The sequence below is a fragment of the Sphaerodactylus townsendi genome, linkage group LG01, assembly GCF_021028975.2.
Source record: "Sphaerodactylus townsendi isolate TG3544 linkage group LG01, MPM_Stown_v2.3, whole genome shotgun sequence".
NCBI lineage: Eukaryota > Metazoa > Chordata > Lepidosauria > Squamata > Sphaerodactylidae > Sphaerodactylus > Sphaerodactylus townsendi.
Window position 1 is genome coordinate 143,589,166 of NC_059425.1, and position 14,968 is coordinate 143,604,133.

At 41.3% G+C, this 14,968-nt stretch overlaps 1 protein-coding gene across 6 annotated transcripts in view; it reads right to left on the reverse strand.

The window, feature by feature from the left end:
* ADGRB3 (adhesion G protein-coupled receptor B3) overlaps positions 1-14,968 on the reverse strand; it is a 560,145-nt gene that overhangs the window by 244,005 nt on the left and 301,172 nt on the right. For all 6 annotated transcript variants that reach the window (XM_048496360.1, XM_048496376.1, XM_048496350.1 and 3 more), the window contains 3 exons: positions 13,101-13,247; positions 11,498-11,573; positions 5,410-5,512 (listed from right to left, as the gene is read on the reverse strand). In XM_048496360.1, the coding sequence (XP_048352317.1) occupies positions 5,410-5,512; positions 11,498-11,573; positions 13,101-13,247 (326 nt within the window). The remainder of the gene's footprint in view (positions 1-5,409; positions 5,513-11,497; positions 11,574-13,100; positions 13,248-14,968) is intronic.

Genomic DNA, 14,968 nt, shown 5'->3' on the forward strand with positions numbered 1-14,968 from the left:
CACCCTCTATGCTGCCTCAATTTCCCATGCTCCCTGCGCCACCTGAAACCCTTTAGGAAGGGGCGTGTCCCTAGCTGTCATGAAACTGCCCCCCATGGATTGCACTGTAAAACTCTCTAGCGTGGAAACACTAGTATGACCCACCAGCCAAAGGCAATCTTCTTCCAAATGAGTCCCCAGACTAGATAGTGACATGGTTATTTCCATATTTATCTACAGAATGTTTATGCTGCCTCTCCAAGGAACCCAAGGGAGCTTACAAAAGAAAACAAAACAGCATAAAACATTATAGATTAAGATCCAACATAAAACCACCAACCAGAGCATGGAAACATGATTAAGCAGCTTAAAAAGAATACCAGTTTCAAAATTAACACACACTACTAAACTCATGCTAAAACATCAACATATTAGTTAAAAACATGGGTGAAAGGAAAAGGTTTGGCCTGGTACTTAAGACAAGATAATGTAGGTGAGCTTCACGGGGAAGGTCCTTAAAGCACCCTGGTCCCAAGTCATTTAGGGCCTCAAAAGATTTTGAAAACCCCCAAACCCAGCATATTAAACTGAGCCCAGAAATTAATGGGCAGTCAGTGTAGACCTTTCAGCACAGGAGAGACAACTGGCATTGTCCTCTCTTCTATCTTCTGGACACACCTATTATTTCTTGCACAGCAGACTTATTTATGGCTGTTACATTCCTGTGATCATTCTGAGCCCATAAATAATAAATGAATAATTTGCCAAATAAGACATCATGATGAGCTGTTACTGAACTAACCCAACTGAGTAAAAATTCACAATTATATTTTTATTTCATAATCTAACTAAATAATTAGTCCATTTAATTGGCAGCATGACTGAAAATGCTCTGTGAACTATTAATGCTGAACATTCAAGGTCTAAAAATGAAGGAAAATTATTTTCACCTTACAAAGATCAAAGACAAACTATTCTGTATGAAGACAGTTTAATTTTACCATCTATATAATTCTGGTGAATTATTATAAAGGAGAAAGACAAAATCATTAAGCATACACTTGAAATAAAAGAAAGATACTGATTAATTAGCAACAGTATTTTCAACTACTACTGTTAATCTGATTCCTTCTTAAGCTAATAAAAGTAATGAAACTTTGTTACATAAAGACAATAGGAAAATCTCACTACCAAACATTTGTATAACACCCTCTAATGGAGTGCTGGCACAATATTGGTATATCTCTAGTGTATCAGTGTGATTCATGGTACTGAGGTGTAATGTGCTCCATTCTTACCATTTATATCTGCTACTGAATGTAATAGGACCTCTGCTCAGAAAACCTATTTGTGCTGACTTAACACATGGGGGGAAGGGGTTCAGGATTACACTTGATGGCCTGCCCTATCCCCATTCTCTTTGTCATGATCCTTAACTCCCTTGGCACTCAGCTCACTCTGTTTCACTTGCTACTAGCAGGTTGGTCACTTTCAGTTTAGTCACCAAGGAGACAGAATTCATTGGTAAAACAATATTCAGTTTAGGCTCCAAACTGGATCAGAACTAGATAGTGGCCACCACAACCAATCTACAATTGTTTGGAATTTTCCATTAATAATACTGCAAGAGATTGTATCTGGTCCATCTGGACAAGGTTTATTCATGTCAGCAGTGGTTGAGGTCATCCTATCCAGCTGGTCACTCCCCCTCCCCCTTTCCTCCTGGATTTCTCTCTCAACTATAGACAGCCTTCCAGGTCTGGTTAAGGCACTTGTGTCACATGAGCAATCTATAATAGCAAGGACTGATCCAGAGGTGAAGCTACAAGGGGCCAGGGAGTGCGTGTTGCATCAGGCGCGCCTGGAGGGGCGCAAAAATTTAGGTTTGTGTTTTTTGTATTTTTTGTGGGGTTTTTTCAGGTTTTCAGGTTTTTTTGGGGTTTTTTTCAGGTTGCAGGGGGCGCAGTTTTTAGGCTAGCAGCACCAACATTTCAGGGATTTTTGGGGAGGCTTTCCTGATGATATCACCCAATTTAGATGAGGTTTGGTTCAGGGGGTCCAAAGTTATGGACTCCCAAAGGGGGTGCCCCCATCTCCCATTGTTTCCAATGGACCTTTGAGGGTCCATAACTTTGGGCCCCCTGAACCAAACTTAACCAAACCTAAGTAGTATCATCAGAATAGTCTCATAAAGACACCCTGAGGTTTCGGTGCTGCTAGCCTAAAAACTGTGCCCCCTGCAGGCCAAAATCTGAAAAACCTCCACAAAAAATACAAAAAACACAAACAAATATTGGGGGGGAGGGCGCAAAACACAGATTTTGCACCAGGCTCAATTTTTCCTAGCTACGCCTCTGGACTGATCTAAGCATGAAATCCTTCTTTCCTAAGGTTCTGAGAATGATTTATTCTACTAAACATCAAAAAAAGAAGGAAGCACAGATAGGGGGAAACTTACAGAAAAGGAAAACACAGCAGGATTTCACTAGCTACACTAAATAGAAAGCAATGCTAGCTAGAGCTAGCTTACATTTTGTGGCACATTCCCCCCACTCCTTTTAACTTGTTCAAGGCATGGGTTAGCCTCTGCCTCTAAGGCTTATTTCTCCAAGGTTATGAACGGACAGAGACTAGACAAGGATAGGCTAGACAAAAACAAGCAAAGGGCACATGACTGCATGCCCCTATATGCTGAATTGTGTACTGGAAATTTTTCCTTGGTTTGTGCCAATGACAACTGGAGAGGGGTTACTGTCCAGTTTTTACCACAAACAAGTTCACTAATAAATTTATGGATCAGAAACTTGCTGCACTAGAGCTCTCTGTCTAGCGTGAGGCAATTTAACTCTTCCAGATGAAATCAGAATCTTTCACCAGAGGAAAACTCACAAGTGGATATTTTTCTGCTCCTTCCTGGGCTTTCCTTCTATAATGTAGATGAGGATCTGATTGTCCATTTTAACATCAGAGTGAATCTCAGTCATAACACCCTAACTTCTCTCTGTTCAAAACTTCTGAACACTCTTCCTGCGCACAGGTTGTATGCATATGGATTCTGCAGATACAATCTTTTCGCATTTTCTATTCATACAGGCTCTTTCCGACATGCATGTGATGAGGTTGAATGGAAGTAAACAACTATGATCCTGCAGTATATTCAGCCATCACAAACATGTTATATGAGTAAGACCAATGTTCTTTCAAAGTAAAACCAAGGATATACCCAATGTATTATTTATGAACGTTGCTAATGAAATAGAGAATCTTGTTTAACATTACTTGAACTATATGGTTGCTGTTATCTTATGTTGCTGTGACAATTTATTGAATGAACCTTTGAGTAAATTTACATTAATGTATCGCATGGGGCATGAGAAATTCAGCAGTTCACCTCAGGTCAGCAGTAATAGTCTGGTGTCCTCTCATGTGGTTTCCATGTTTCATAAATTAATGCAGCAGAGAGGGATGAAGTCTTAGGGAATCAGCACTGATGCAATTATAATATTCAAATTGGTTAACAAATAAAAAATTACCAATACTGTTCTAGTTTCAACTGTGAAAAAGTCTTTATAAATAGTTTTATGTATGACATTCTATGCGCTAGGTTTCACTAACGTCAGTGCAATTTACTAAAAAAAATCCATGAAAAGCTGGCTGTATTTGTACAGAAGTTAGAAAGTGTTAGTTGGTGTATATCAGCTCATTTCTAGGGGATTAACGCTGCTAGATGAAGCTTTACTTCCTCTCCCTCCATCATCCTGAATGGGCTTGATTGCAATATCAGACCCGCCATCTGCAGAAAACACTGAGATCTGGGGATTCAAATTGAGCCAAAAGAAAACAACACTTCTCCCAGAATGTTACTGACAAGGCTCCTGTCCTTTTGCCTGGTCAGCGCTTTCTGGTCTTCTGCTAATATGGAAGTCATTAATATCCTGTTACAGAAAGGTGGGCAAAGCCAAATGACAATCAATGCCCCGCATCTTCTGCTGCCAGAATCAAGCTAATAAACTTTTGAAAGGATTGGCAAAGAGGCAAGTGCTAGGTCAGTAGATTGTTGAAAAGTACAATAAAATAAACAAGCTGAAAAACTGCTTCTAAAAATGGATTTCAAAGACGTTAGTGTAACCTTCCTATGGCCTTGAGGTTGTATCATTATTTAAATTGCTTATATCGTTGTCTGTTGATCTCAACAGTGATACACAGTTTAGTGCAGTGGTGGCGAACCTTTGGCACTCCAGATGTTATGGACCACAATTCCCATCAGCCCCTTCCAACATGGCCAATTGGCCATGCTGGAAGGGGCTGATGCCCCCCAACCCCCCCCCCCCCCACAACGCCCGCCCCCCCAACCCCCCCCCCCCCACCCCCCCCCACCCCCAACCCCCCCCCCCCCCCCCACCCCCCCCCCCCCCCCCCCCCACCCCCCCCCACCCACCCCCCCCCCCACCCCACCCCCCCACCACCACCCCCCCCCCCCCGGCCCCCCCCCCCCACCCCAGCCACCAACCCCCCACCCCACCCCCGCCACCCCCCCCCCCGCCAACCCCCCCCCCCGCCCCCCCACCACCCCCCCCGCCCCCCACACCCCCGACGCCCCCACCCCCCCCCCCCCCCACCCCCCCCCCCCCCCACCCCCCCCCCCCCCCACCCCCCCCCCCCCCCACCCCCCCCCCCCCCCACCCCCCCCCCCCCCCACCCCCCCCCCCCCCCACCCCCCCCATCCTGAACATCTGGAGAGCCGCAGGTTCCCTACCCCTGCTGTAGCCAATTACCTGCAGAAAAACAACCCAGTATGTTGCTATTGAGAATGAAGAAAAATTTCTATCAGGATTATACGTACACAGGCCTTCGGGGGGGGGGGGGGGAATTGTGACGCTCATTAACATAAAGTGTAGTGAGTATCTGTTCATTGCCCTTGGGAATTTGGTGGTCAATTGACAGTAAGACAAAACTATTACTCTTTTCAATATCATAAGATCCTATGATATCTGTACAATATTTTACCATCAATTCCATTATGTTGCATAGGAGAGTGTGAGGATTCACTTGGCTTGGGAAACAAGAAAACGGGTGTGCAGGAGAGATTATTTGAACAATAAATAAACCGGTTTTCTGTTTAGTTGACTAAAACTGAGCAACATGAAAGACACATAATAAACTTGGGAAATTACAAGCTTTGAATAATGGATATAATTCTTTATCATATAATGGAACAGAAGAGGAAGAGTATGAAACAATGATTTTACAGTTATTCTAGTTACTATGAACAACGAGCAAAATGAAGGAAAACAAACAAATTAATGAACACTTTCCTGCAAAATGGCCCTGAAAATTTATTTCTGAATACAGAACAGCATATTAAAAGAACAAAATACACATCTACAGATATAGATAAAGGGTATATTTCTTGAGTATATCAATACTTACATTAGCCAAATGAGCTAACTCTATCTCTAGAAAGGAATCAGATGTTTTGGGTTCAGGCCTTATTGTGACCACAATGATTTTGGAATTAATAACCGTATAATTTCTGGGGGAAAAACACAAATAGTTAAAAACACTTATTAAAAAAACAATTTATGCCATCAAATAGTGAGTATAATCTGACCAACTGTAAAGATAAAAAGGTTAACTCACCAATTGTAAAGATAAAAAGGTAACACCCCTCCCCCCCCCACACTTTTATTATAAATACAACTGCCTCTGTTATCAGTCATGGCAAAGATTTAAAAGGCAAAGTGCTGACTAAAGCGTCATTTCTCGAGTATAATTCACTGATTAAAAAGACAGATTGACAACACAGACTTTCAGGTAAATCTTGAAATGGCTATAAATTCATTTATCTCAAAGTAGACTTACCAGTGGGCTTGTTTTGAACACAACAAAACATCTTTCTTGCAATGCTTTAGCATGGCTGTTTTGCTGACTGCTAACTTTAAGTTAAGAAGGATGACAGCAAGGAGAGTTTCCTCCGAATAATTTTTCCCGTGATATGCAATGCAAGGGATGTTTAGTTATTCTGTTTTGTAACTGAATGAGAAACTACATTGTTGGAAAATATCTAAAGGGTCAGTCCACAGACCACTTATGTTGACATGGCCTTGCAGAATTCCACTGGGATTTATAATTGTACAGTCTGGGCTTGACCTACTGCCTACTGATATCATTAGGAGACTTAATATAAAGTTCTTGGTTCCTCGGGCTGCAATCATTAAACCACTTATATCAAAATAGCTCTGTTCATTTTAAAGGTGCTTTTATATAGAAAGTATTTGGTGGACTGCAACCTTAATAAACTCTACACTTTTAAAGAACCAATGCCTACAATTGTGACTTTTCTATCGTTTTTTGTAGTTAATACCTGAGGGTGTTCCCAGACAATAGCTTCTCAACAGCATTGCTTCAGATTTTAGAGGGGGTTAGAGGGTATTCTTTCAGTAAGAGGTAAAGACTTTCTCTTGGATATTATTTTTTATTTAATTGCACTCCCCACAACATATTTTGAATACTTCCATTTGTCTGGTTGTGGTGAATTTTCCGGGCTGTGTGGCCGTATTCTGGTGGGTCTTTATTATCTGGTGGATCCACCAGACCATGGCCACACAGCCCAGAAAACCCACCACAACCAGTTGAATCTGGCCGTGAAAGCCTTCAACTGCCATTTGTTTTTAACCACAGACATCCAGCATGAACAAGATGAACATACTGGCCAGAAATATAGGTCCTCCTTTGGAATAATGACAAATTGCCTAGAATATCCATTTTGGGGATCACCGTTATATCTGCCTGTTTCCAAGATTCTGGGATTCCCTTTTTTTGCTTATTTCATTAAAGAAATTATGTAGAGGACCTACCACCCTTGCTTGAATACTTTACAAAAGTGGCATTCCATCAGGTCCAAAAGCTTTACGAGCCTTTAGTTTGCTATTGCCTCTACCTTTATAGATATTTTAAATATGCTTTTCTATTAAAAATGCCCCTATGTTTTTTAGTTTTTGCTGCTGTATAATAAAGAAATGCAATTCCATATACTTATTCCAAGCAATCGCTTGCAGACAAACGTCTGGCAAAAATGGTAACACTCAAGTATTGCAATATATTTGTCTTGCAAAAATATTGGAAATAAACGATGCAGTTATCCTATTTTGAACTAGATTTTTCTTCTTTTCAATAACACTATAAATTAGTGTTCTACACTTCCCTATGACAGTAAGAGAAAGATCATCACTACAGATGTTTTAGCAGCAGTAGGCAAATTTTCAACGCCATATGTAGTGAAACTGTCATGAAATGACCATTTATATTATTGTGGGGTGTTGCATTTGTTTTAGTGTATTGTGCAGAAAGTGTCTCGGAAAGTGGTTCAAAAGCATGCAATAAATAGCAAAATCTAGACTGAATTATAATAAATACAGATGTCCCTTTTTGTACATGCAGATGTAAAACTGTCCAATTAGCTTTTAAGGTATTCCATCAGTTTTGCTGGTATGTTTCCATAAACAAATGGCTTGGTTATCTATATGTCACTTGAAGCCTTATGACTGAGTAATGTCTGCTAGCTGAGTTCGATTTGGATTATATATCATTATGAATCTAGGCTTTTTAATGAGATACTTAAAATGTAATCCTGGGTGGGGGAAGAATTTAGGGAGTCAACTAGCCATCACTCTGACATATCTTGGAGATATACTAGCATAAGAAGAAGTTATGCCAGTGCAGTGCTGCAGCATCATCTCACCACTTTCGGCCTCCATCACAACCCTGCAGTGGCCACTCATCATTGGGTCAGTGAGGAAGGTCCCTGAGCTAGTGTGGAAATGGGTAGGCTGCGGATCTGGTAGGAAATAGTCAGCTCCATAAACTGTTTAAGCCTAAAAATGCCCTTCATCAGTGGCAGAATGTTTTGCTAGCAAAAAAACACAGCATAGCTCATAGGTATCCCGCTCAAATGTAAAACTCAAATGCTCCCACCCCACACTGGCAGGGCCATGCTCAAAATGCAAGTGCAACCAATCACCTCCCTCCCATCTGGATGCCAAACTTCTTCCCCAGCACCTTCTTCCCCAGTCCCTCAAACCCTGCAAAAACCCAAGCCAGGAAACACCAGAACTCATAAGGTAGGGCTCATGATTCAGGACTGTTTTAGAGTGCTCATTGTGTGGACTTAGAGCAAGAGGCATGGCACTTAAGCGTTGGAAAAAGCATAGAAAGGATACATAGCATTACTAGGCAAGCACTTAGCACTGACACCCAATGGGGAGAGCAAAGCCCATTCTGTGTGGCTAAAATGTCTCGCTGCAGAACCCTAACAGGACCCCATCTCTGGAGGTTCCGACTCAAAGGGGCAACTACATGGTGAGAAGTAAGCAAGAGCCAGGAACCCTATCTGCTTCCCCATTGCCCCTGAATGAGGCTGGGTGCCATCTTGGTGATTCCTAGGCTTGGAGATTCGGGTGCAACAAATACCGGATTTGACCCGAATCTGGGCAAATTCGGGCCAAAATCGGCCAAATATGTCCTGCCTGAATATGAACGAATCCTAATGCAAGGCATTCGGGCTTTGGGGTGGGGGTGGGGTATTTTTGGTGTTTTTTCACATTTTGGCCTGCAAGGGGTGCATTTTTAAAGCTAGCAGCACCACAATTTCAGCCAAAGGGGGTGTCCCCATCCCCTGTTGTTTCCAATGGGAGCTAACAGGAGATGGGGGCTACCCCTCTGAGGGTCCATAACTTTGCCGCCCTGAACTTAACTTCACCAAACTCGGGTGGTATCATCAGAACAGCCTCCGGATGATACCCTGACATTTTGGTGTCACTATCTTTAAAAATGCACCCCTGACAGGCACCCCAGGAAATTTGCCCAGATTCTCTGCTTTGCAGTGTCTTGGCTCCCTTGTAGCCAAAGGAGAATTTCTGAATATTGTGTAAGCAGGCTGCACATTTTTGAAGACAGAGGCACCAGAAAACTCAGGGTCTGTCCCGGGCTCCATTTTCCCTAGCTGCGCCCCTGCCATTATGCCAGCACACATACACATGCCTGGGAATGCTCTGCTGAGCCTCCATGCATTCTGCTTAAAAGGCAAAGGTATCTTTTACCAGAGAGATTACCAACAATGTGTGCAGGGCTGGGTCCCTGGTCCTGCCAGCCCATGATTGGTTCTGTCTGCCCTGTCCTTCATAGCCCTGCAGATGCACCTCATGACATCTACAGGATGTGATGGATGATTACTGGGGACGCTGACATTGCTGCAGTCTGTGCGGCCCGATCCTCTTAGTCTTTTTTCTGCCTTCTGGTCTCAGCTGAAACCCTCTAGGGAGCAGACTAGCCACTCCTTGCTCATGCCAGCACCTGGTTGCTACAGCACAGATACCCCTTTCGGGTTATACTGACCATGATCTAAACCAAGTTGTACTGAGTCATAGCATGATTTTCTAAAAAATAAAAACAGACTTTTTAGTTATTCTAGAAGAGTTTCTGTTTAATGAGTCTCCACTTATGGTATATGAATTTGCAAGACACTTTTATTGTTTATTGTTTATGAATTTGCGAGACGCCTCAAGACACTTCTAGCATGCACATTATGTTAAATAGGAAACAAGCCTACACTGATTGAAAAACCAGAAGCTGTTGGGGTAAATGGTGCCATGGGATTAACAAATGTTACACCATGCACCAGTATTTTCAGGAATCATTCAAATGTTTTGACTTGAAGGTAAATAGACATATGTGTGATGAAAGACCTTCAGCTGTCCAGACACACTCCTGCATGATAGCATCTAATTCCATAGTTGTTTATTCAAAGAAACTATCAATTAAACTCAGTGAATGCTTTTCCCGAGTAAGGGAAATGAAGGGCAGAGGTTATGTCTGAGTGCAAACAAAATAGACAGCATGCTATATTCATTTCAGGTTTGAAATACAGGGACATCTAATTCAATTTCTAAATACAATGATGCTGTTGAAAGCAGTTGCACCAGTGAAATAACTATTTCCATTACTTTTACATGTTTACTGAGGTTGACTTCTAAGTAAGCATGGCCAGGACTGCAGAATTCTTGATATAAATGGCTTTAATTCTGCATAAATTTGTTCATGGGTATTAAAACTGCTGTTATGATTTGATGAAGCTGCCATGAGGCTCTTAAACATTGCTACCTGTGAAATTCTCCCCATTGGAGACCCCGAGTGACTTAGATTGTTCTCCTCTCTTCATTTTATCCTCGCAATAACTCTGTGGGATGGGTTAGATTGAGAGTATACAACTGGTCCAAGGCAACCCGGTAAGGTTCCACGGAAGAATGAGAATTCACACCTATGTCTCCCGGATCCCAGTCCAACTAACTTGGAAGAAACACACAGGGGAAATTAATAATCAAGAAATACTTTCCCTAAAGTGGAGGAGGGTGATATTGTTGAGTTCCAGGATTCCTGCTCTTCAAGTTTTGAACGTAGCAATCTATTGCTATGGTGCATTTGCCCTGACTGCTGAGGTTTAGAGGCAAGGTAAGCAAGATCAAGGCCAGAAGCAGAAAAAAAAGTATGTTGCCCCTAAACAATTTGGGAGAATTTAGGAGGGAAAATTGGTGTTGGAGAGTGTGTACTGCATCCCTGGCTGTAATTTCAGTCCTTAATTTTAGGCTAAACTGCAAACTAACTCCTTCTCTTTTTGAAATTTAAACAGTCTTGAGAGAGGGTGAAGATAACTAGAATTAAGAAGTGTTTTTATGCTGATCCTAACCAGGAGCCTGCTAGCAGAAGGGGAAATCTTACTGATATCTTCTGCCTGCCCATGCCACATGGCTTTTGTCCATGAAGGCCCCCTGAAATTCTGGGATCACCTTTTCATTACCCACAAGAGTTGCTGAGGAAGGGGAAAGTCACAGGGGATCCACTTTTGCCACTATCTATATACATCTACTTTGTTCAGACTGTTTAATATAGTTCCTTTCTCCCTCCTCTTCTGTCTGCATCTACCTTGCTGTCTTTTCTTACACCATCGCCTATTCTTGTCAGAACTATGGGAAATGATGTAGCTCTCATTAGCCATGAATGGATCAAGAAAATAACTTTGCACCATAGCACCTGAGGAACAGACCCTTTTTCCTGACAACTGTAACTGTCAGGAAAATCCTCCTCAGCTGTCCCCTTTCCATCACACTTTCATTTCCTGTCTCTCACTGTTTCTTCCAGTCTTCATATTTGACCTGCCTCTTACCTGTCCTCAGTGTAAAACACGATTGGCAGTGATCACATCAAACTGTAGTGAGCCAGGAACAGAGTCCTGCTTCTGAGAGGAATGAAAGGAGATGGTGTAGACTAGAATAATCATCTGGTGGTCTAAAACTAGGCCAGAAGGCCAGCTGATGACCATCTCTCTCTTTGAAGGGGAGAATTTCCTGTACTATGTTTGAAACAAAACAAAACATGGCAATTACCATGTTTCCAACTCAATGCGTCCTAGAGTCATATTCTTGAAGCAATATAAATGGTGCAATCTCCTCAAGTCATCACTTACCTTAAGGTGGGTAAAATAAGTTCTAGATTCTTGTACAGTACTGCTCCAAGCACAAACACAGTGGATTCGTCGAGTTCTAAAACGAAAGCAGGGTGGGGAACGAGACAATATGTAGATTAAATGGTCTGCCTTTCTGGCCTTTTCCATGTTAGTCAGCATAAAGGTACGTGGAAAGGTATTTATCATTGGGGAAGAAGTTTTTATCTTTACGGAAATCATTAACTGCAAGATGAAATATGTTTCCAAGCATTCTATCATAAAAATGTAATATGATATATTAAGGAGAGGAGAAGTCTACATGATTGGAACATCTCACAAGATTTAAAGTGCTTAGAGGTCTAGCTGTTGTGTGAGATTCATCATTGGCGGCTAAACTGTGCCAGCATTTTATGATATATTCTGTCTTGATAATGAAAGATCCATGGGAGTTATTTGTAGAGAACTTCTTTCCCTTTAATGTTGAAGAGGACAAGACTCTCAGCTGCAGGTATCTGGCACTGCAGACACCACTGTGATTTAATTCTGGAATCTCAAGCCAAGGCATTTGGCCTAAGGAAAGCCATTAGAGCAGCAGTACTCCATATTAACAGAGCACATGGACCATGTCAAAGATAATGAAGCAGCAACCACCCAATGAAGCCTCAGCAGGAATCCGCAGACAATCTTAGATTCTTGACAAGCACACCTGTTTGACAGATATGTTTGATGCACCAGCACTTTGAATGTTTACATATATGCTTAAACAATAAAGGGCATAATCTATCCACACATGGAGAAAGGATAAACACAAGTTCTCTCCTCCCCTTCCTTCTCCTGACTGGACCTCAGACATCTGTATATAAAGGTGCACGAATCACAACAGGCTCACCAACATTTTCAGTGGAAGACAGCAGAAGAAGGATACTTATGCAGAAATCCATCCCCAGCCCTGTTGCCAGTTCTTTTTGCCAAGCTGCAAGTTAATTTGCAATTTGCATGTACCCATGCACACTCACCTAAGAACCAGCCACGAGTAGAAAGGACAGAAGGGCATCTGTTGAGCCCATGGTGAACCCCTCCTCATGCACAAAGATGCACCCCCAGGAGGATCAGAGATGAACTGTGCCCAATTTTAGACTGTTTAGTATCTGTAACAAATGCCTAAGGAATGCTCGATGATGATGGAACAGTGCCCGTAAAGTGTAAAGCGGCCCACATGTTATAATTGCAGATAGGGCACAGATGCCATTCTTTGAAGGTGCACAAGTTTCAGGGCATAACTGCTCTTTTCTCCTCCTATTTCCTGTGCTGTCATGATTTTTTAAATCACCATTCTTTCAGTTGCACAAATATGCACAGTAATATGGCATCTGATTGCAGTGACCCAGAGGAAATGGCAGGAAGGGCAAAAAGGAATCAAAATGAGAACAATAACAAGTTCCCATCTTCCGTCTCTCATGTCCACAAGTGCAGAAAATAGGCTAGGGGAAGGTGTAAAGAAGGAGGCCCTGGGGCTCCCTTTTCAGCTAGCTCTATCATGAACAGATGATTCCAAACTCCCCATTCTGAACACAACACTGCACTATCACCCTAATAAAAAAATACAATGACAGGAAGTCATTACCTGTTGACATGGGGGTGAAGATATTTTTGGGAATAACAACTCTGTCTTCTGAATTACGTGCCCAATCAACCATTCCTTTCCTTCCTTTCATGGGGAAATTGATGTCTGTTAAAACGGATGCTGCAGGAAGCTTCTGAATGCTAGCCACTATAAAGAAAAAGAAAATAGAAGATCAACCAGAACTCCTGTTTTATTTTTCAGATTCATTGAAGTATCATACTGAGGAAAGTACATTAAACATTTGACTGTGAGGGAAAAGGTGGTAACAAAAACACTTTATTTGAGATATAAAGGAACAGTTTTAAAATTATCAACTGAAGTAACAAGAAAATCTATACAGATAATAGATAAGCTATGGATGAATGTTATGGCCTTGACTCCCTTGTTTGTCAGCCACGTTCAACAGCTTAATGGGGATTATTCACTCTGTAGGCTCATGTTCTGAAAATCATATGGAAGGACATAGTGGCGATGTCTCTTCAGAGCATATTCAGAATCGATTAAAAACAAAAGAAGTAAGGGACAGTGTATTATGAATTGTTTGGAGATATATAACTTCTAGAGGTAGGTTAATGAAGCAATAACAATGCTGCTATCCCTTGCATGGCCATAATGTGATTTGAAAGCAACACCCATTAAGTAGATTGACAAATTAGCACCCAGTAGTCTGTTTTTACCCAAGGTTAAAAAAAAAAAGCCACCAGCAGCTCAGGAGCCATTTTCTGTTTCTCTTCACTGTGAAATGCAATTACTCCTTTCCTCAGTGCATTAGTGAGCAGAAAGCTTTGGAAACCCTACCTCGTTTTAGCTTCACAACAACCTTTTTATGCAAACTGATATCTCCATTTGTAAAAGTGATATAATCCAGCAGCTCACAGTTTGCTTGTGATTCAGGTGGCATACAAATTCAGACTTTCTTGGATCATTAACAATAGTTATTTACCATTTTTAAGAGCAGAACGGTCCCCCTGAATCAAATTTTCAGAATCCGATAACTACTGCAATCCATTCCAAGTGCAAGCGTATATTGGCAGACTATGGTTCTAAATGCAAATATGGTATCTTATTTTTCACAAAAACACAAACCCATCTATTAATTATTATTGTTATATGAGACTGGAAAATGTATGGATAGAAAGCAGCACAATTATTTAAGCACCACCCCTCATGATGGAGGGGCAAAAGGAAATTTTGTTTACTCATTTCCCCTTATTTATAATGCAGTTGTTATCTACACATCTCTTTTATTAGTGCTTTACAAATCTGTGCATGATTCCATGGCAACACTGCTAGTTTCAAGCAGAATTTCAACTACTTGTGGGTTTCTGACAGGTCTGTATGCCATTATTCACATTCACAGAGATGATAAACAATCTCCTCAGAGCTCCATTTCTAACGTGAGACAGAGTGATAATTGTTTTTTTGCACACTGCTTCTTGTAATCGTTTTATAATCGTTTTACAACACTGCATCTATGTACACTGACATGTATAAGCAATTTACTGCAAGTGCCCCAGAGAGGGGTAAAAGCAAAAGACAGCAAGGACGTCTCTAAAAGCATTCACAACAGCAAAATTATAGCAGAAAACCATTTGGTTGCTCATAAGTGGATTTCATTTGAAAGGAAATTGCAATTTAAATCAAGAGACAAGGAGAATTAAGATGTTAATAATATCAGGTCTGCAGAACATATCGCTTGACAACTGCCTCTTAATTCAAAATTAACCTGGTTATGTATTAAAGCACCACTACAGCTGTATTTTAGGCCCTTCTAAGCTTTTGTTTATTTTAAATGCTATTTCCTGTATTTTTTGTCAATAATCCCTATTCCAAATGGCAAACATGGAAGATTTTTTTTAAAAAAATTA